Source organism: Pempheris klunzingeri, chromosome 23, assembly GCF_042242105.1.
Source record: "Pempheris klunzingeri isolate RE-2024b chromosome 23, fPemKlu1.hap1, whole genome shotgun sequence".
Lineage (NCBI taxonomy): Eukaryota > Metazoa > Chordata > Actinopteri > Acropomatiformes > Pempheridae > Pempheris > Pempheris klunzingeri.
Window position 1 is genome coordinate 16,294,552 of NC_092034.1, and position 22,775 is coordinate 16,317,326.

Sequence of the window (22,775 nt, forward strand, 5' to 3'; positions counted from 1 at the left end):
TGACGTCACTAAAGCAAGAAACCCAATTAAAAGAGTTCAACAAGTCACCAAACTCTCTAACCACCGACTCGGCTCCAAACACAGAGTGGTTCAGTTGCCAACACCAGACATTCTCAGCAACACACTCTGCTCCTCGGAGCAGAGTGTGTTGCTGAGGGTACCGCTCGTAGTTGCTGACCTGAAAGTGGCGGACGAACCCTTTTCCCGGCTGGGACAGGCTCGCTAGCTTCGGGGGGGGCCGGCATTTCCTCAAAATGTCCAGCTTTTCTTGGAAAGTCCGCCTTGAAAATGGATTTCTAAGTAGATCTGCGACCAAATTAACATCTTCTCCTCCGTCAGCCATTGTGGGTTAAAAAAACTGCTATTAATACTTAGGATGATGATAAAGTTTTAGCTCGTGCAGGTCGCTACAGATAAGAATCGCTAGCTTTGGCTACGCTCTCTGACCAGCCAATCAGAGCACGTGAAAATACTGACGTCATCGTACACCTGCTAGAAGGCCCTGGGGTCACCAACTCAAAATCTGATTGGTTAAAGCAACAGTTTGATTGTGATGTATTTTAAACTACGGGCGCCTGCACTTTAGATTCTGAAGGCCTCAGGGCAGATTTCTTTGACCCTGGCAACACATGATGGCTGAAATATGATTGGATAAAAGCTCTAATATAGACATACACTGCTGGATACAGAGACGCGCTATGAAATGAAGAGCATAGACTATTAGGAATAATCTAAAATGATTAATGGGAAAATATTAAAACGTAAATCAGTGATTCTGAGTTTAGGCCAGCAGAGAAGGCCTTGCTGGCCCTGACGGCCCACCACTGCTTGATTGTTAGTTACAAAAAGTTATCCTTTAACACTAGCCTGAAAAGCAGTGTTTTGCCACTGTGTGCGTTTGGGTGTGCTCAGAAAATGACCCCTTTTACCACCATTAAAAACAGAGATAACACAGTGTCCTGTCCACCTGTGCCTCTCTGCAGGAAGGTGAAAAGTTCAACATCTCAGGAAAGATAAGGCTTTTGAGGTCTCTCAAATGGTTACTGCTTATTCTTTCCTCTTTTTTCCCACCTTAGAGCTAAATTTAAGTCAATATAGACTAACAAAATGACATCTGTCTTGAGGAGCAGACACACAGTTTTACAACTACATGCAGTACATAACATGCAATACAGAAGTGCATTTTTCATTCTAAAAAATCACAGCCCAGATTTGACCTTAACTGAAGCTGCTACAAAGGAGAAAGAAAGAGGAAGTCAGCTGCTGTACTTATATACTGATCCTCCTCAGACAGCCAGTCTGGTGAGCATGGCGTGATTTGTCCATCGAGGGGTGCTGTGATACCAGCAGACAGCTAAACATGAAGCTTCATATCCACTTTCAGATCCTGATGAATCTTTTTCAAGTCTTATATGCGTCTCTTATGGTGTTTGTCATGTCTGCCAAGTAGCATCAAATATGTCCAGTTTCAGAACTAAAAGTCCTGAAAGATATTACCCAAAACCAGAGGTGGAGTAAGTACATTTATTATTTAGTATTGTATTGTACAAGAACATATAATAACATATATGAAAAAAAATATATATATACACACACACACATATATATATATATATCTAATGCATCCATAAGATTCTGGTATTTCTTGTTCTATAACTATTGGTTCATGTGTTTTCAAGTGAAAGTCGGGTGCTTGTCCATAATCAGTGTATTACCAAAAGCAGATAGCAGTCAGTATGCTCTGAGTTTGGAGAGGCAAGCTGGTGGCTCAGACGCTAACATATGTTAGCCACATACAAAAAAGTTCCAATATCCATCGATGCTCTCTTCCAAGCCACCAGAACCCATTGGCAGAAGCTGTAATCTGCACTTGTTAAAGCCCCAAACTCAAAGCAACTAGACAAGCGTGAGAAACATGAGAATTATTCTTTTAACAGAATATTCACATGCCATATGTACACCGAGTTATTGGTCACATAACTATTCCTTTCCAGGTACAGGTACAGGTACAGGTACAGGCACAGGCTCAGGTACAGGCACAGGCTCAGGTACAGGTACAGGGTACAGGGTACAGGGTACAGGTACAGGCTCAGGTACAGGGTACAGGCTCAGGTACAGGTACAGGGTACAGGGTACAGGTACAGGTACAGGTACAGGTACAGGCTCAGGTACAGGTACAGGGTACAGGGTACAGGTACAGGTACAGGTACAGGTACAGGTACAGGTACAGGCTCAGGTACAGGTACAGGCTCAGGTACAGGTACAGGGTACAGGCTCAGGTACAGGCACAAGCACAGGTACAGGGTACAGGTACAGGGTACAGGTACAGGTACAGGTACAGGTACAGGTACAGGTAGTCAGATGCATGTGCTTTTCCTTGATTCAGTGGTTTGAATGTGGATAGAAAAAGGGGAGGGGGCCCATTAATCCTGACTGTGAGGGGGCCTGGCTGTTTGTGCTACACCATCAGAACGGTCCATTGAGTCAATAATAAAGCACCACCTTATAATTAGGAGATGAAAGAACAACCAGAGCTTTTGTTACTTTTGAGTCCACAGCTGCAAAGTCCCCTGCCCACCATGCAGACTAGTGGAGAGGAGAAAATGTCAGAGACACCTTGCGTGGGGGAAGGGTGGAGGAGGGAGAAGGAAACCGTGCCCCTCCTTCCCTTTCTCTCTCTGCCCCCTCTCTCTCTCTCTCTCTCTCCCTCTCTCCAGCACACACACTTCCTCCATCACACCATCGCTGGCCATCAGCAGCGTCTGCATCCTCCGCTGTTCAGTCCTCATCCTCTGCGTCGTCTGCATCTGACACCCACACTGCGGGAGCCCTTTGTGTCTCCGCGGGGGCAGCACCATGGACATGATGGGCAACAAAGAGCGACGAAGGGTGAATTTCAAAAGCTTGCTGAGGAGGAACTGGCTTCTCATTGCCACCGTCTTATCAGTGGTGCTCGGTATGTGGAAACCCCTTCATGTCTGCTCATGTGTTCTCAGGGAGCGAGACGCTGTCACGCAGCTCTCACCTCTCTTCACTGCTGTTTCTGTGTCCATCCTTACATGTCACTGTTGATTTAATCAGCCTCCGCATCAGCTGGCCACCGCTTGGCTGAGCAGCATCAATAAATGTGTGTTAAGGGAGTCTTGCTTTCCATCACTGTTTTCTATAACAGAGGGTAGGATGGGCTGCTTAGTGCGGTTTCACATGAGACACAGCCTCTGTCCTCTCCCATCCACCCCCCCCCCTCCCTGCGTCTGGACGTGTCTCAGTCAAACGTGACCAGACTGAAGGGACAGCTGATCCCGGGTCTGTGTTGGCTGCTCTGTAGAGGCTCTCAGCAGGTGGCAGGTCTTCAGATGAATGTTTTTTAATGAGTTATTACAGGCGTTTCCGTCAAAAGGGATTGTTCCCTTTTTAAGGGGTTTTGGAGATCAGCATGTTTTATGAGAGCAGGATGAGGAGCTGGATATCAGTCTCATGCCTGCGCGTTCATTTCAGAGCTGCAGTCAGGGGACAGTTAGCGTAGCTTAGCACAAACACTGGAAACAAGTGTGGAAAGCTAGCGTGATCATAAATGCGTCTTGTAAAACCTCAAGCTCGCTGACCAACACAAACTTAATGAATGCTCATCCGTAATGTAAACTGCTTGCAGTCTTAATGCTAAGCTAGGCTAAACACATCCAGACTCCCTCTGCCATAGTGCTCAAAATAACATCAAAAATATAAATGCTTTACTGTTCTATTCAGCCCAAAAGCAGTTATGCAAATGCATGCTTTTATCAGAGCACAACTGACCCTGTATTTGTCTGTGGCTTTTTTAACACTGAGTAACCATCAAATTGTTTTATTATTACCTGTATTCACATAAAGCAGGAATGTTGGGCTTTATCACATCATTAAGGGTTGCAGCAGCAACAGACTTTGTATCATGGCCCATATTAGCTTTCCACACTGTAAAAAAGTCTGTATATTCAGAGGGTTTAGTTTTTTTAGTTTAATCTTTGAGATGTGTGGTCAGTCTGTGCTAATGAACTTCTCTCCAAGCCTTGATCTTGTCTTAAAGCAATAATTAATTAACCAATTAAGCAGTTGATTAATGGATTGTTTAAGAGGAGATAATCCTGTTATTATTATTTCTGATGACTCCAACAAGGTCATTTTATATAAAGTGCCCATTTAAATCTTTTTTTTTTCTATTTGTAGGACACAAGATTCAATTTTCATTTCATTTTTGTTTAGATTTAAACGTTAGTTCACTCATTTCCACTTTGCTGTATTCATTTTATTTAAGCCAACAAGCTTATAAAACAGGCAAAAAAGAATTAAAATAGATTTTTTTCCTCACTGAGAAATACAACATTTTAAGAGCGAACATTATGTTTTTCTACAGCGTAGCTTATGTCTCCTTCTCCCTCTGGAAACACGATCATGTGTTTGTGTTGGACTTTTTCACCTTTTATTTCCCACCTACCTTGAAACATTCAAACCCACTCAGAGAGAATGATCTGTTCTGTAAGTTAATGCTCTTTCCTCCATACATCGGCCAAGGTCGGATTACCGTCCAGGAAAGACTCCACATCCCCGGGTCACGAGTGGCAATAGGTTTGGGTGATTTATAGTAAGTCGTTCATAGTAGACATTGTGGCCGTGGCCAAATATATTTGGGGCTTCCATGTTTATTACAAGGGCACAAGTGAATGCAGCAGTTTCACGACATTAAGTCGTAATGGAATTGAGGATAAATGCAGCCAAAAGGGTATTTGATCCAAAAGTATTAAAACCCTCAGAGACAGGAGCAACTTTTATATGTAACGTTGGCTCTCTGCAGAGCTTTGTCTGGTCATGGGTCTTTGAGCATATTGTAAGTTTTTTTCCTGCCAATTTCCCGTGGTATTTTTGACAAAGCAAGTAAGACTGATGATAATAATAATACATTATATTTATAGGTGCCTTTCAAAACACCCAAGGACACCGTACAAGACACAGATAAAAACAAACAGCAAAAATATTCACTCAGGAGGACAGCAAGTATTTTGTAATGGCTCAATGCTCTGTGTTTCCTGTCTGTAATAGTGTGTGTCCTTTTTTTTGTTATGTTTTCATGCCCTGGAGGTTTAGGATACAGCAATAAAGTCACTCACTCCTAGTTGTTCTTTTACCTTTATGACATCACGAGAAAGCCTCCCAGGTCGCTTTCTTGCATTTTTGCTTTGAAATCAGTGAACTGATTTCATAAAAATCCATTTGAAAGGAACATTTTTGTTGCTTTGTCATTATTTGTAGCATTTCAAGGACTCACTATTCTTTGTTTTGAGCTCAGTAAAGTTGAAGGTCGAGTTTCAAAACACCATCAGTTGGCTGGGAGTGAATCTAGTGAGTCTCCCTGATTGATCATGATGAGAATAATGATTTACCTGCCGCTTCAGCCCAACCTGTGCAAGAACTGCAGTTCAGAGCCGTGGCTATCACATGCTGATGTGCGCCATGCACAGGCAATGTCAGCTTGACATTGACCTGGTATTTTCCGTTGAATAAGGAGGGGATCCTAAACAGATTTCAAAAACAGGAACTGCCCAAGAGTCCGTGCTTAAACAGAAACAGCAGGAGCTTGAATGAAACACATAAATCTAGAAAAACAAATGATACTGCATCTGCAACACCATCGTCGCCTGCAGTGTTAAAGTTTTAGCTTCAACACTTCTGTCGTTTAGCAGCTATCTTTGCCTGTGAGTGGCAACATTAAAATACCGTCACTGCTGCTGCTGCTGTTAATGCAGTTGTTCGGGTGTAGCCGGCACAGTTGGGAAAGGACCAAACGGCTGAATGTGACAGGTTGAGTGAGTTTGCGAGGGAGTTCCTGTCCTGTTACATGGGGCGCTCCACGTCCACAGATTCCAAAGAATAGGTCACATTCTTTTACAAGCATCTGTGATGGTGGTCTGGTGTGTGTGATAACACTGGAGGTCATTTTTGGGGTGCATTACTGAAATCATTCAGTGGGATGAGGGGTTTATAGCTCGGATACATAATTATATGTGTGTCGAGCCTCATGAATTCTGTAAACCTCACTGACCTGTGATATTGTGTTTCTCATGCGGAGAAAATTCTCAACTCATTTCATTGACATTAAACCAATTTCAGTGTTCTATATAATGAAGTTGGACTGCACCCGTCCACCCTGCCTGACCCGAGTACAGTGCATATGGTCGTCTGCTCTGTGATCTGAGGACATGCAGGTTTTCTCCAGAAGAAAACCAAGAATTCTTCATAGCTTCACGTCTTTCTCTCAACCTCTCAGGGATAAGTTTGGGCGTCGTGGTCAGAGAGTATGCGTCCCTCTCCCATCTCCACAAGCAGTATTTTGGCTTTCCAGGAGAGATCCTCATGCGAATGCTGAAGCTTGTCATCCTCCCGCTCATCATTTCAAGCATGATAACAGGTAACGTACATGCCCACTTCCGACTTTTAAGACTTTCATGTGAAAGAGTTCTTGTTCTGTCATAACTGTTCCCTAAGCTTTGTGTTTTAGTTGCTTAACCGTAACCGTTGATGATTTATTTGCAGTAACTAGTGGGCAACCTTTCACCTAACCATAACCACACCATGGCTGCGAAAAAAACAAAACACTTTGGCCTTTCACATTAAAAAAAAACATCATTATTATTTGATGGTTTTCCATATTTTTTCAGTGCATGGACCATAGGACTAAAACAGTTAGCTAACTGATTAATGAATCCATCATCTGGCAATTATTTGGTAATTCTTCATGCAAAACAATAAACACCCGCTACCTCCAGCCCACAAAACGTAAGAATTTTCTGCTTTAACAATGATGAACATTTCACTATTTTTCAACAATGACTAAACTATTCATTGTCTTTGTCATAAGTAATTTGTTTCAATCTGGACAGGACAACAGGGCAAATGATTCATGGCAGAACTTGTTTGCTAGCTAAGTCAGAATAAGATAATACTGAAAGACAAAGAGAAGGATGTTACAGCTGCAAACTAATGCAGCTACACACTCCAGGTAAGTGTTGAAAAATGCCATTGAGGAGCTGCATTACATCCTCTCTGAATAATCCCTTCACCTTGTTCACTGCAGCGTATCCAGGCTCCCTGTTTAAATGGAATTAGGCCTACAGTAAGAGCAGTTCATCCTTCTAGCTGCAAAATGAACCATTACATGGTATATGTCACAGAGGTAGTGATACAGTAATGTTTATCCACGGTAGCAGTTCCTGAATTGGTTATTATACATATTTTGTTCTACTTAATCTTCTATCTGCATTTCCCTGGAGTTTGCCCCACCAGCATACCATTATTTCTCACATGTGCCATAACATAATATAGGAATCAGGCTTGAAGTCCTCCTTTTCCTGCTCAAACAAGCATGCAGAGGAGGACAGAATGTGTTGTTGCTCGTTCTCTGGTGCAATATGCTGCTTTAGGTTTATGTGAACTATAAACAGTAAACAGTAAAATTTTATTCCTAAAAGGCATCCTGATGGTCTTCTTATCTTGAATGACCTAAATGATGTAATCCTAAATATAAATGAAAAGATGAATCATGTAAGAATCAACAATAACAAGTCTTATCACTTGCTATCTGTATTCCGTCTTATTCATGTATTGCTACGCAGACAGAACAATGGGCGATATATGGTTAATAAAGTAAAGTAATTTTAAAAAAAAGAATATTCCATTTCAAGCATTGCATGATGAGTGATAGTTTAGAGAACAGTGGTTATCAAAATTTACTGAATCACTGAAGCTAATGAAATATAAAGTTTTTGGGAGATCATCTCATTGATCAACATGATTAGCTATTTGTGATAAGTTAGTGTCAAGGACCTAGACAGTGACTTTGGTATTGTTTAGAAGTCACTTTTAATTCAAAACCAAACAAACCAAAATCAAATTCAAGCTGGAAAATTGCAATTTTGTGTGATTTTCATCTGATCATATTTACTTTTGACAGTTTGGATTGCAAATGTGCTTTTTGTCCACAGGTGTTGCAGCTCTGGACTCCGAGGTATCAGGAAAGATCGGCCTGCGAGCTGTCATTTATTACTTCTCAACAACCATCATTGCAGTTATTCTTGGTGAGTTGATATTTTCCCACTTTTGTCTCTCGTCTAGTTCTTTGGTAACACTGTTTACGCTACCTCCTGTTTTTTTTAGGCTGCTTTACAGTTAAGCCACCCAAAGGATGTTATGTAAAACTGGTAGCTGATATGAAAACTGCTGTATATGAGTTAGATTTTTCATTAGAGCGTGCTGAGTGGTGTCATCCTTTGCAGGCATTATACTGGTGATGACCATCAAACCAGGAGTCTCTCAATCAGCTGACCACATTGACAGAGCTGGGACCATGCCCAATGTCACGACAGTTGACACACTCTTGGACCTTCTCAGGTGACCTTCGCACTGCATCATAGAAACTGTCAAATTCTTAGAACCATGAAGGGAAAGAGAGTGCAGAGTCCTGTTAGTCTGAAATTGAAATACTTGAGTTGTGGTGCTGAGTCAGTAATTATGCCGTTATACAAACTGGATTGTACATGTTGTATCCTAGCCTCCTCCCGGCTGAACCCCAATGCCTTCCCATGTCTCTTTGTCTTTTGTTATGTCTTTGTAGTCTCAATATGATACAAATTCTACAAATGGAGAAAATGACGTCTGCTTTGTCATTCAACTAAAGCTGGGCATACACTGTACGATTTTAGCCTATTTCCAACTCCATGTTTGAGCTGCAGGACTCATTTTAGAGTTGGATTGAATTTCAGCTTTGTTGGACATTGTTACCAAGCAGTGCACAGGGGGGGGACCAAGGACCAATCAACAGCTCCCAACCATCCATCACTGGGCCTGTAGAGCGTGACAAACAGACCGTATAAGTGCTATTGCGACAGCTGTAAAGTACGCAGAGCATAGCTAGCTATCAAGTTAACAATGCGCAATGTACAGCCATGCTGTCCTCATCTTCCTAGACACTGATATGGCACCACCTCTTTTTTCTTTTTTAAAGCGGTTGGCACAGTTCAAATTTGGGATAAATGGGTTGGCTCAGAGCGAGTTGTCCACTAATGGGAAGATTAGCAGTTCGATTCCCGGCTCCTCCAGTACAGCAATACTAAAGTATCCTTGGACAAGATACTGAGCTCCAAATTACTCACTCACACTCTGTTCACACACATTCACACCCTCTGTGTGAATGTGTGTGAACAGACATTCTCATTCACGCAGGGTGTGAATGTGAAGCAGGTTGCAAGGTACAGTGCATGAATGGCGTCCGAATTGGTGAATGTGAATGTGAATGTGGTGTTAGTGTGTCGAGGGCTTGAAAGGCCCAGTACAAGTGCAGTTCATTTACCATTTGACAACTCAGAGTTAGATCAACTCTGACACTTACACCAACATCAAATGGGAAGTTAATTTGGATCATCAGAAAGTGTGCTGAAATGATGTACAGCATGTGCTGAAAAATCACAGCATTCTTTTGACATCATCTTGGCATCCCTGAGGAAGGCATCTTTTGACTTTAATTACAGCGACCCATCTACAAGTAATGACTGTAGTGCACATCTTTGATTTGCGTCTTTCTTTTACTTCCAATCTTGTCCCCTATCAACAGAAACATGTTTCCAGAAAATCTGGTGCAGGCTTGTTTTCAGCAGGTAAGAGGCTTTCATTCATTCATTGAAAGTCATTTGAACCTACCTCAGATAAGTGCAGTATGTATAGTAGGTAGTCATTCCAACTGATGTAGTCTGATATTGTGAAATGTGACCACTACACTATAGTACAAGACCAAGCGCAAAGAGTTGGAACCGCCAAAAGCTTCAGAAGACAACACCACAGTTCCACCTCTAACAACTACTATCATGGCAGTTGTTGAGGTAAGCGTGCAAATTGTTGTGTTCACGTGGAGCAGTCAGTCCCTTGGTGCTTAATGCATTGTCTCGTTTGTCATGTTCGGTGTCTTTCTCTGTTGGGAACGTCCATCGACTGCTAGGTTTTGATCTTTTCCAGACAACAGCGTGTCCATCAGGTGCACTTCAAGTGTCAGGCAACAAGCATCTGATCTAAATGCATTGGAAAACTCAATGATGTGTCATAAGTAGCCCTCAGTCATTGGGCTGTGATGCTGTAGGGGACATTTGCACAGCTCATCATTGAGTCTTTAGAGTCCGCTAATGTGATGTTGAAAGCAGGTTCGTGGCCTGGTCTTGGTTAGCTGATTCAATTGCCTCCTTGTTTCCTCTCTTGGCAGAATATAACCAGGGACTATAAAATCGTCGGGACATATTCCGATGGAATCAACGTATTGGGACTCATTGTGTTCTGTGTTGCCTTTGGCCTTGTCATTGGGAAGATGGGCGAGAAGGGACGTATCCTCCTGGAATTTTTTGATGCCTTGAATGAAGCAACCATGAAACTGGTCCAGATCATTATGTGGTAAGTAAAAAAGATTCACAGGTGTGGGCTTCCAGAAGGACAACATTTAATTAGAGGATACTTAGAGGAAAATATTCAATATTCTCAAAAAAAGACCCTTAAAGATAAGTGGTATAGAAAATGGATGGATGGATTTACTAATTGGTTGATCAACTTATCATTTTAGTCATTCATTTTTATTCTTATTATTATTCATTTTAGTCCAAATGGACAATATTTGCTGAGATCTTGGATTCGATACCCTAAAGGATTCAAATTTCGCTTGTTTTTTCAGCTACATGCCAGTAGGGATCCTGTTCCTAATAGCTGCTAAGATTATTGAGGTGGAGGACTGGGAGATCTTCAAGAAGATGGGTCTTTATATGGTGACGGTGCTGAGTGGGTAAGCTGTCCTATTACTCTGTATCCGCCTGTTCCAGACACTGGAATTTATGGTTGGCATTTGGGCTGATTCTCCCTCCAGTGATACAGTAAAAGCTGAGCTCTGTGTAGGCACTGATAAGCGCCAAGGACATTTAAAACTGCTCAACCTGCAGATGCCATAATGAAAGCTTCGCTCATTCCTATAAATCTAAGTGACACTATTAAAGACTTACAGTAAATCCCTTACAGTTGAGTCATAGGGTTGGTCCAAGGCTCCGATATGTGCATGCACATGTTCACACTGTTCTGCGATGTCTTGTGATGCATTACTGCTTTACGACTGAATCATAGATGATCAACAGAAAAAGACTTCTTGAGTCAAAGTAAAGCACAATCCTACCTTCATTCAAAGGCCTTCATATGGCTGTGTGTTCTTGGTTATTTGATCAGAACCAACAACAGACTGGGATCACATCAGCAGTTAGAATCAGAGTCAGAGTCGTGCTTGTAATGCAGTATAGAGTGATTCCCTTCAAATACATTGTTCTACAATCATTTCTGTTTGGTCTCTCAGTTTAGCTATCCATGCCACCATTTGTCTGCCCCTTATCTTCTTCGTCATTGTGAGGAAGAACCCGTATACATTCACACTGGGAATGGCTCAAGCCCTGGTGACAGCACTCATGATCTCCTCCAGGTCAGAATCCACTGGCATCCTTATTCTGCCCGTAAAGCCAAGTCATACTCTGTATATTTTAACACTAAGGTCACAGTACTGAAGCCAACCTCTCTCCTGTCTTCCAGCTCTGCCACCCTGCCTGTCACTTTCCGATGTGCCGAAGAGAACAATTGCATCGACAAGCGGATCACGCGCTTTGTCCTCCCAGTGGGTGCAACCATTAACATGGACGGTACAGCGCTCTATGAAGCCGTGGCTGCCATCTTCATCGCCCAGCTGAATGACTATTCTCTGGATGTAGGCCAGATTGTTACTATCAGGTGCATCATACTTGTTCAGGAGCAATTCTAACTGCAGAGTGTGATGCTATAAAATACAACTCGTGATGCTGTAAAATGCAATTGCTGTTGACAAAAGGTAGACATTTCCTGCTGACTCAACCGATCAACCAAATCAATCTTTATTAAGATAGTGCTCATTCATAACGCTCAGTCCACTTTTCATAAAAAAATAGGTCTAGACCAAAATCTTTGATTAAGAGAGACCCAATGGTTCAAGAATCCAAAATTAAGGATTCAAGAATCCTTACATGAGCAAGCATCAGGTGACAGTGGCAAGGAAAAACTCGGGGGGCGACCACGATCCACAGGAACCTGAGAGATGAGAAAGCACAAAAAGGCTTTCTCCTTCATGTTCTCCTTCATGCTCTACTTGGCTATGGTTAGAATAAAGTAAAATATAAATATAAATAAAATAACACCCTTTGCAACCATCTACCCCAACGTCCTCCTGACAGAGTTTTGTTCTGTTTTCGCTCCTGATGGACAACGGTATTAACTTACACGAGGGCTTTGTTAGTTTAACGTAAACTTATATCAGTCTTGCTGTCATTTTCCTTGGGAGGACAATGTCACAACCTTTTGAGTTCCATTTGAGGACAGGACCACACACACACTCATATTCCTAGAGATGCCCTATGGGAATGTAAGATTGCAGCTTAATTTGATATCAGTGTTCACTGATTTGTGTCATTAATATGCTTAACTTTCACATTTCATTACCTTCGCCAAGGTGCTGTTAATATAATGCACTCTTATTTATGTATCTTATCTGTTTATCAGCAGGATTATGGAAGAACTGCAGGCCCCATTTTTATGAAACTTTGTCTCGGGGTGTAGCATGGGCTTGAGGAAGAACCCATTACATGTTTGAGATCTAGATCTGACTCAAGAACAAGAAATAAAATTGTCCAAATTGTAACACTGATACCTATGGCAGAGTGAATAGTGTGGTGCGACTTGTTGGACTTGGCGCAGATCTGCACTGTGTGAGTGCCCCTCTGGTCTCTGCATGTTATGAAGAATATTTACAACGTTGTGCCTCTTTGTTTCAGTATAACAGCAACAGTTGCCAGTATTGGAGCAGCAGGAGTTCCTAACGCTGGACTTGTCACCATGGTAATAGTCCTAACAGCTGTTGGATTACCTGCAAGTGATGTCACTCTGATAGTTGCTGTGGATTGGCTGCTGTAAGTTTTTCTGTTGACCCTCTCTTTGGACTGTTTTTCCTACCTTTCCTAATAAACATTTGAAATTCTAATTTAAGAGTGATGCTGCATATTGACTTTGAGTGGTTTGTTCCAGGGACCGGTTTCGCACTATGATCAACGTTCTTGGCGATGCTTACGGAGCCGGTATTGTCCAGAAACTATCCAAGAGGGAACTGGAGAGGATGGATTTGACATCAGACGTGGATGTCGCCAACCCTTTTGCTCTGGAAGCCACTTTGGATGATGAGGAGTGTGAAAAGAAATCTTATGTAAATGGAGGCTTCACCGTTGACAAGACTGATGCAATCTCCTTTACTGAAACCTCCCAGTTTTAGCCTCTGTCTGGCTCAGAGGAGCAGAGAAAGTGCCATGCTGCTATGGATGTGAAATGGAGACCCTTCTATCATGTATCAGTCCCATGACGAAAGAGGAAAACTATCCAACCAGACCCATCCAAGCTCAGACATCAGCAAAAGCACGTTTACAACCACGACTAGATTAAAGTGCTTCCTTCTTACACTCAAATTGTGCCAAGGTTGAGAAAAGTCACTTTTCTTTTGAATAAGAGTGTATTCTTTCTTGGAAAGATGCACTCAAATGATTAGCTGAGTGTGTGTGTGTGTGTGTGTGTGTGTGCGATGACATTCTTTTTGGATGTATCCAAGTTGTATGTATGTATTTTGCAAAAACAAGAAAATATGACTTCAACACAAGTAAAATCAAAACAATAACCTGAATGTATAATCCTACTTTATTTGCTCTTTGATTAGATAATTATTCTCTAAAATGTCTGTATGATGTTTTTTTGTGTGGCTGTTGTTGAATGTCTATCCCATAATGCACTGTTTGTACATCAATCTGTATACTTAAAGTGTGCCAAACATATTAAGAGTTTTTTCACCAAGCTGCATGAAGTAATATGTCAAAGAAATGCTAATTGTTGGCTGAGACTGGAGGTGATTAACAAAAGTTTAACAAGTCATTGAACACTGAAATTTGTTTTATTTCAGAACCAAATAACTAACATTCATTGATTTATTGAAAAACAGAGTTATCATATCATATCATATTTAGGTAGCATGAGGAAAGATTACTGTACATTTAGATACCCCAAATTGTAACTTCTCTAAAAAGCATATTTTAATTGTCACTTAATGGAATAATGTGTCAATAGTCAGATAATCAGAGTGTCTTTTTATGTGCTTTTTCATAATTTAACAACTATATTTGGTGTAGTGTCAAAATATGTTCAAATGCTCTAAAATCAATGGCTGAGCCATGGCAGCGATGTGTCATAAGCTTTCATCTAATACAAAACTATTTACATTTTATTTGGTCAGGGATTGAAGGCAAAGATCCCAGCCGCTCCTCTCCACTGTGTTCTTCGAATGGTTCTACCAGGCTCTACCGTACTTAGCTTCTGACATAAGTGTTGGTCCCTTGCTTATGATGTGGTGTATACTGGTGTGGTGGAGTAGGCATAGGGATCAGGATAAAGAAGGGTTCAGGTGTTGGGGTGTAGGAGTGCTTAGATTCAGGTATGGAGGCAGGGGTGCGGTCAGGTGGTTGGGTTTAGGAATACGGCAGGAGGGTGGTTAAGGTTAGGGTAATGGGTGTGTATAGGTTAAACATTCGAGCAGACCAGGGTTATGCTGCAACAACACAACCTTGAGATAACCATGTCTATTGGTCCAAAACACTGTGGTGTTTGGGGGCAGTGGTGCGGTGGTCAGCACCATTGCCTCGAAGCAAGAAGGTTCTGGGTTTGAATCCACTGGCCGGCAGGTTTGTGGTTTGAACCTTGAACTTTTCTGTGTGGGTTTTCTCCTCCACTCTGGCTTCCTCCCATAGTCCAAAGACATGCAGGTAAATTAGTGACTGTAGGTGAGAATGAGTCCGCCCTGTGATTGGCGCCCAGTCCAGGGTGTGTCCCACCTTTCGCCCAATGTCAGCTGGGATTGGCTCCAGCCCCCCAGCGACTCTTAAAGATAAGAAGTATAGACAATGGATGGATATTTCATTCTTTTCTGACATTTAGGCTGAGGATGGCGAAAGAGGAAAGCTAAAACAGTGTCCAAAATAGGGTTCTTCTTCAAGGGATCTGTAATGTGCTCAGTTGAATTTATGCTAATCAATCCACCAAATTTTAGTAGATCTTTTGGGTGGGAATGTGGGCTCGATAATGGCAATAATCTCAGCAGTTGTTTTTGAAATACTCTTGCTCCGGACAGACAGACATTCATTAGAACACCAGCGAGGGTAATGCTTTGAGGAAAATGTCACATATTATACAAATGTCTGTAATGCTGTTTTTCTGTTGTATATATAGTACGTTTGAATGTATGTATCAAGTGTTCCCATCGCTGTTCCCAGCATGATAATCAAAATCGTTGCTCCAAGCTAATAGAGGTGTGTATTCTAGAAACAAGAGACTGATCAGATCTACACGGTTGTCATTCAGTATGAGACAATTACAAACTTCTACTTCGTAGTTTGTCGCTCAGTTTGTGGTAGAAATTAAACTGCTGGAGTAGTTGTCAGCACAACATTGTACTGTATGAAGTTAGAAGTCAGACATGCCCGTTTTAGTGGCCCAGGTTCGAAAAAAATCATGTCAACACATGGGATTTCCTTTTATCTGTGTACTTTACCAGAACAACAGCTAATGTGTCATAACTTAACAATGTCAGTAGCTTGGCTGGTGTCAAATATTAGCCACTGCAAAACCTACTCTTTAAAAATTGCTAGGTAACCTTACTATATTCAGAGGTCCAGCGTGTGGGATTTTCTTTGCTATTGTGTCAATATTTTGAAATGTTAGTCACTGCCTAGCATAGAACAAGTTGCTGCAAACGCTACTTTATCTTTCTGCTTTATCCTTAACAGAGTATCATGCAGATGTTTTGAAAAATCACACTGTTCATTTTCAGAATAATAAAAATGTTCAATAAAGTATTGGTGTTTACAGAGTGCTGTCAGGTTCGATAGGCTGGTATTAAGTTACTACTGGGGATAACACATCTTACTTGGTAAGATGTAGAAGAGTTGTTCCATTATTTTTCACCAAGAGGTGAAGGTTCATGAGGTGAAGGTCATGTCTGGAATGAAGTGGAACTCTCAGTGTCTTCATTTATTTGTCCCTACGCTGCCAAAAGGGCCACATTTGAGATAAAATGAATGGGTGAATGAAGGTGCTTGTTTGTAATTCTATATCAGCCCTCACGAATCAGGTTATATTCTACATTTCAAAAGCACACCAGCAACTGGCAACCAACCTCATTCTCTGTACAGACTGTACCACTTGAGTATCTACAGTATATGAATCAACATGCACTACATTCTGTGTAACTGCAAGCAAATAAAAGAAAGTTGCTCATTATTTGTCTGATGTTCACTATAGAGAGTAGTTCATTCTGAGTGATTCCAAAAGATGAGGTGGCACAGAAGGGGCCGGTTGGGAGCCAGGAAGGAGAAGGAGTGGGGTTGGTCAGTTCCTCGTGCACATGGAACTGAAACGTCACGCAACCCATCCTCCTCAGGGCTGTATGACGACGCTACAGCTACCACCGGAGAAAGGCGTGTTTGTGCTCCGGTAACTCCCACATGGGAATCATCACAAACAAAGTACTTCATCATATTAACGTGACACACACAAAACCTTTTCTTCCTATCCGGCGTTCTAATTGCATAATCTGTATCACTCAATCACGCTCAACCTCATAAGGGCCACACAACTTTGCCTGAAGACTGGAATCAACAATAGGTAACACGACTAAAATGCGGTCACCTGGTTGAAAAGTGCGACTGCGAGCTCTCTCATCATACTGTTTTTTTCATTTTAGACTGTGCAGCGGAAAATGAATCGCAGGCCGCCTCACAAGCAGTGTGGAACCTCTCCCTGAAAGAACTCACATAGTCTAAAATGCTGTGTGCAGGACTGGGCCTGTCCGCAAGCCACCTCTCTCGCAGCAGTCGCAGCGTGTGTCCAAAAACCAGCTCAGCCGGACTAAACCCAAGAGACCCATGAATTCATGAAAACAACGCAAACAATAGCAGAGGCAGACCCTCATCCCACTCCCTTGAAATCTCTCCAGTGCGCCATGACCCTCCAGGTGATAGGCACTAGAGATCTGATGCTTAAAAGACAATTCTGACATGACCTGTGCAAAAACCTTGGACATAATTTAGATCCCTGATCTGTTTGAATGCATTTTGGCAAGCCAAAGGTAGAAAAGAACTTAGCTAGGGCGTTCACCGCGGTTTTGGCCCTCAAAGTGTGCAGCGTGACGGCCTCAGGGAAACACGTGGTAAGCAGATACTGGTGCCCAGCCTTAGTGTCTGTTATGACATGCACAAAGGGTTCGTCAATTACCAGTATAAGATGTAAAGGAGTAAGTGGGATAAACCTGGTTCGGTTTTCCAGTTACGTGGCAGACATGACAAGATTGACAAAATTTGGCAACATCAGATTTCAATCCCGGCAAAAAATGTTGGAATACCCAATTATAAGTCTTCTTAATCCCCAAATGACTGGACATGCCATGGTCACAGGGAAGACTTGACACCTGAATCCAGAACTCTTTTGGCACAACTACCTGGGTAACTATGTATATTACACTCCATCCCAAAAGCCAGGGAGCATTTACGCATCAACACACCATCCACAAACAAGTAAATCACAGGCCATGGAACATTTTCTAAACCCTGAGCCGCAGGCAAACAGGTCGCCAATGTACTATCGCCTTGTTGAGACTTAATAAGCTGATCTGATTTATGGCCAAACACGAATGGCTCTCATCTGGGACCACGTCAACAGAAACAGGTTCACTTTTTACCTCTGTAGAGGGGATGATTAAACCATTAGGTGCGCTCAAGAAAGAATCAGACAGGTCCACTGGGTCATCGGGTTTACAAGCCTGGGCACGTGTCGCGACGCTCGCTGGAAAAACAGGCGGTGCGCAGTAGTGCAGTGGGAATGTGAGTTACTTCAGGAGTGGTAGCAAACACTTTGTCTCCAGCCAAATCATGAGATCAACCCCTGCAACAGGCGGCTGATTTCGTACCCCCACTAGCACTGGGCCAGACACAAAGGAGGAGGAGAGTGTAGCTGCGTAAATCAGTGCGTACTCATATTTGCTCAACATACTCAACACCAGCAGGTCCGAACCACAGTATGACTAGTCAGAAAACGGCAGAACACCACAGCAAACCAAAGAATGTTTTGCCCCAGTCAGAGAGAGAAACCCCTGTGAAATGAAAGGCTTAAATTCACCATCAATCTTTTCTTTTGGCAACTCATGTGTAGAAAATTCATGTCATCTTACTGATTCAGACTGAATCCGTCCTACAGCAGAAGGGCTTTCACCCTGCCGCTGTTCTTTCTGCTTCACACAAATGTGGCCACAGAAACAAAAAGACTTACGCAGGCTGTAAGAGCCTCCAAGCGACAGGCTCGACTCCCATATCAACTGAGAGCACAAATTTCAGGAGGGAGGCAGAAACAGGGGTTTTCTAATCTGCTCCAGCTCTCACATTTCAGATTTGAAGACATAAAAACTACATCAAGGTGTTCAGCAGACACTCTGGTCTCCAGTGGTGTCAACGTTCAAGCCATGACAGTCACTGTCTTCAGCTGAAAGCTGGATTTTCAGAGAACCTCAGCTGAAACCCCAGTGAAGTGACCTGCGTGAGCCATGAGTGACTCAGCAGGTACCATCACCATGGCAACCACAGCTGAATAAGATAAGCATTCACTGGCTGTAGGAAATCCCAAATCATGGACGCTTAAGCCATGTACTACCACTAGTGATGCACAGCTGAGGGAAATCAGTTAACTAGTGAAATCTGACACACCCATGCACACATACAGATTCACATACAGACAAACAAATGTACACGTATTGACTTCCAACCAAGCAACAGGAACTCTGCTGGAGGCAGATTTTCAAAATAAAAGCCCCCGTTTTTCAAAATGACAACCCCTCAGGTGGTAATTAGTGACACATCTTTTCATGCAATATGAAGTTTCTCATTTATTCAGAATTCAGCAATCCAGTTTAGAGTCTGCCTTTCAACTTCCTCACCTTTCCAACTGCTCCTACATATATTTTGGATATCGTTCAACTTTTGATTCATGTTCAACCAATTCAGAATATTCAACTTTATTCAAGCGTTACGATCATTTTTCAACTCCGATCTACTGCTGCTCCTTGCTTAAAAAGTGCTATACCAATAAAGTTATTATTATCATTAGTGTTAGTGTTACTATCATTGTAATGCTATATGGTTAATGCTTAAATGATGTTTTCATCAGTTTCATCATTTATTTTGACATTTCAGTTGATTTGCCACATATTTCTATATTGTAAATATACAGTGTAATGTCTCTTGCCTGTTGTGTAGGTAGGATTTTGACTTATCCAAAGGCTTCACCCATTGTGGATGCATCCTTCCAAATAGGGGTCCCCCAAAAGGGTATTTATCATTGTGGGGAGGGGGTTAAGTCGTGCACAGCCATGCCATGAAGAGCCGTGACCAGGCGAGTCACACTGGCACAAGTTGATTTTTCTGTGGTGGTGCAGTTAAAGGCGTTACCTAGCTTGCTCACCTTGATCACACTTCCTAACACTTTCACCGTCTTTGGAAGCACAGTTAGTGTAATAACTGTTTGCTATTTATAGCATCAAAGACCAAGCAAACTGCGCTGTCACTAAGGCCTATAGTTACCACACCAAAATAGAGTTCTGTTTCAGCAGCCATTCTGCAATAGATCACAATGTTCCTGATAGAGCCGGTGCTTTCCACAGACACAGAGAGCAGCTATTCCTCTGATATATGGCAGTCATTCACACAGGGCGGCATCGTCATAGACACAGTTAGCTTTTAATGACCTTCTGGTGATTTACCTGAGGACTCCACAATGTCAGCTTGATAGATTGATGGGAGAGGGACTCATGACATCAAACTCATACCCCAACCTCCAGGTTTATTTGAACATAGTTTGCCAATCATTAACACAAAGTCTGCCAGCATTTATCGAACCTCAACAATGAAATATCTCTGGCTCTGACTCAGCTGTCCTAACTTTGCATTTACGGTACAGAATGTAAAATCAACCATGACTAAAGAGTTATAATCTCAACATACTTATTTAGTTTATTGACTAAAAAACAAATTCATAACATTAGTCATTTAAATATATTATATTATTATTATTATTAAATATATTACACCCAAAGAATTGTGTCAAAAGTGTCGGCTGCTTTGAAAATGCAACATCATGTTTTCCCACTATTGTTATCTATCAAGGAAACTGGGGGAAGGAGACATTTTGTTTTTCGACTATTACATTTCTGAATCAAAGGTCTTCGGTGCATTTCTTGAGTGATCGATGCATCAAAGTTGCAAAGTTGAATGCATATGTGTACTAGCTCAGAATGCAATTCTTACTCAGATAACCAAGCATGGCAACAACCCAGTGAACAAAATGACAAACAGTGGCCAGACTAAATGGTAACAAGTCTAACACCACTTAAACATAGAACAAAGCTGTGATATCTAACAGAGACTCTAATAATACGTATTACTTACACTGACAAGTTGGTGCACAGCTTTTTGCCTTAGTGCAAACACTTGAAAATTTTTTTTTTTAAACTTAGGCAATTACTGGGAAAGCTTCTGATAAATGTTATTATCTGGACTTTTTTTTACATTCTCTATCTTTGTAGTTGTTATACTGCACATGTTGATATTCAAAAATAGTCTGAAAAAGGACCTGCTGTGCTGGCCTGCTCTGTATAAGACTGCCAGGGTCAGAACCTTGGAGGTGGTCAGCACCACCAAAGAAGAAACCTCAGCAGGCACTGCTACTACTGACAAAGATACCTCAGCAGGCACTGCTACTACTGACAAAGAAACCTCAGCAGGCACTGCTACTACTGACAAAGATACCTCAGCAGGCACTGCTACTACTGACAAAGAAACCTCAGCAGGCACTGCTACTACTGACAAAGATACCTCAGCAGGCACTGCTACTACTGACAAAGAAACCTCAGCAGGCACTGCTACTACTGACAAAGATACCTCAGCAGGCACTGCTACTACTGACAAAGATACCTCAGCAGGCACTGCTACTACTGACAAAGATACCTCAGCAGGCAGACGTGCATCAGCTGTTAGCTACAAGTGTGTGAACCACACAACTTAATCGCCATGAAATTTGTCTCAAAAGATAAAAACTTGGATTCATAAACATGTATGCAATTTCATTTAAAGAGCCAATTTACAATACGCTCTGATAAAATACCTCGAGAGTACGCACCTCATACCCTCAGATGATGTCAGAGTTCAGTGATTATTTTTGCCGGGGCCATTCTGTGCCACTATTTCAATGGACTCTCAAACCTCCTAATAACAATACGCAACATGGGGGGGGATATTAGTGGGGATATTAGACATGCAGTAAAAACCCGGTGCTGGGAGGATGACTACTGTTTGGAGATGTACTAAACTTAGCTCTTCTCTGCCATCTGCTGGCTACATATGAAATGAAGCTGTGAGGTTTGTGCTTGCAGGCTCAGCATGCTGGTGACATCCCAGTCAGAAGGGCCAGGGTGTGCAGAGGCCTATTGAAATGCGCCTATGATAAACCTCCTGCTGGAACCATAAGTGTTGTATTTGATCTTCTGGAGGGAGTGACATGAGGCAAAGACACTGTCTGAAAGGAACAGGTGTTCAAAAACAACGGCAGGTTTAGTTGCTGTAGTTGTGGGTCGTCCATCAATTGGAAGATCGCTGGTTTGATCCCCGACTTGCAACTTCAGTGTGTGAATGTGTGTGAAAGAACAGTCTCCTCCAAGTTTGATTCCTCCTGTGTGAGTGGGTGAATGAGGATTGAGTAGTAGTAGTAGTACTACTAGTACTAGTAGTACTAGTAGTAGTAGGACTTTCAGTAGTCACAATGACTAGAAAGCCATTTAGTTTGTGCTGATTTGGCCCAGTTATGATAAACCTTACACTTTTCTGTCATTAAACAGAAATTCAGCATACTTTTAGTGGTGCCTATGTGCCGAAAGTTTGACCAATTTACCAAATGTATAGATGTTTTATGTTAGAATTGTTAAATAATTTAAGTTTACTGTTTTCGTGTAGTTTATTGCTAAAAAAAAGTTTTATATATTACATTTTTTTTCTAAAAAAGGTCAAACTTTGAATGAACCTATGAAAGGTTCCCTTCTGGCATCGAGTCACATATTCTACTCTTTACCGTGGGAACACTGGGGTAAGTGTTGATCAGCTGAGCGCTCAGTGATGGCTGCTTTGGTAGAAAACTCCAACCTTGGAACAACACGCTGTGAAAAAGAGGAGAGAGAAAATATTTGCAGTGTACCGACATGATGATCATCGAACATCATATTTCCCAACTATTCTGGTTTGAGGCCAACTGATTTGCATTAGAAGTTCCAACGGTGTCTTAGATGGCATCATTTAGCATACGGTCTCTTAAAAAGAGAAGGACAGAACCAATGTGGGCTGTGGGAATAAGAAACGCCGGACATTTCCCCCCCCACTACAAACACACACACTCTTCTGTTACGTGATGATAAAGGTCATTCTGGCTTGTGTGTGGACAGGAGGGAGTAGGAGAAAGGTTTGAAGAGTCTGCAGTTAAAGGTGAAATTAGAACTAGTGGAGCGGAGAAGTATGAAACAAACCTCACCTGGA

The 22,775-nt window shown here is 42.0% G+C and overlaps 1 protein-coding gene across 1 annotated transcript; it reads left to right on the plus strand.

Annotated features, from left to right (window-relative positions):
* The first annotated feature begins 2,856 nt into the window (after positions 1-2,856).
* Positions 2,857-13,387, plus strand: slc1a1 (solute carrier family 1 member 1). Its single transcript, XM_070854412.1, has 12 exons — positions 2,857-2,956; positions 6,299-6,439; positions 8,013-8,105; positions 8,304-8,418; positions 9,638-9,680; positions 9,807-9,902; positions 10,277-10,461; positions 10,736-10,843; positions 11,399-11,521; positions 11,629-11,823; positions 12,897-13,031; positions 13,147-13,387. Exons 1-12 carry the CDS (start codon positions 2,857-2,859, stop codon positions 13,385-13,387), a joined length of 1,575 nt encoding a protein of 524 aa, XP_070710513.1.
* Positions 13,388-22,775: the final 9,388 nt, after the last annotated feature.

Excerpts from the sequence above, each read along its gene's own strand:
- slc1a1 (XM_070854412.1), top strand. The coding sequence starts at position 2,857 with ATGGACATGATGGGCAACAAAGAGCGACGAAGGGTGAATTTCAAAAGC. Across the intron at positions 9,681-9,806 it reads TGCAGGCTTGTTTTCAGCAG|TACAAGACCAAGCGCAAAGA; the intron begins GTAAGAGGCTTT and ends ACTACACTATAG. Across the intron at positions 9,903-10,276 it reads CTATCATGGCAGTTGTTGAG|AATATAACCAGGGACTATAA; the intron begins GTAAGCGTGCAA and ends CTCTCTTGGCAG.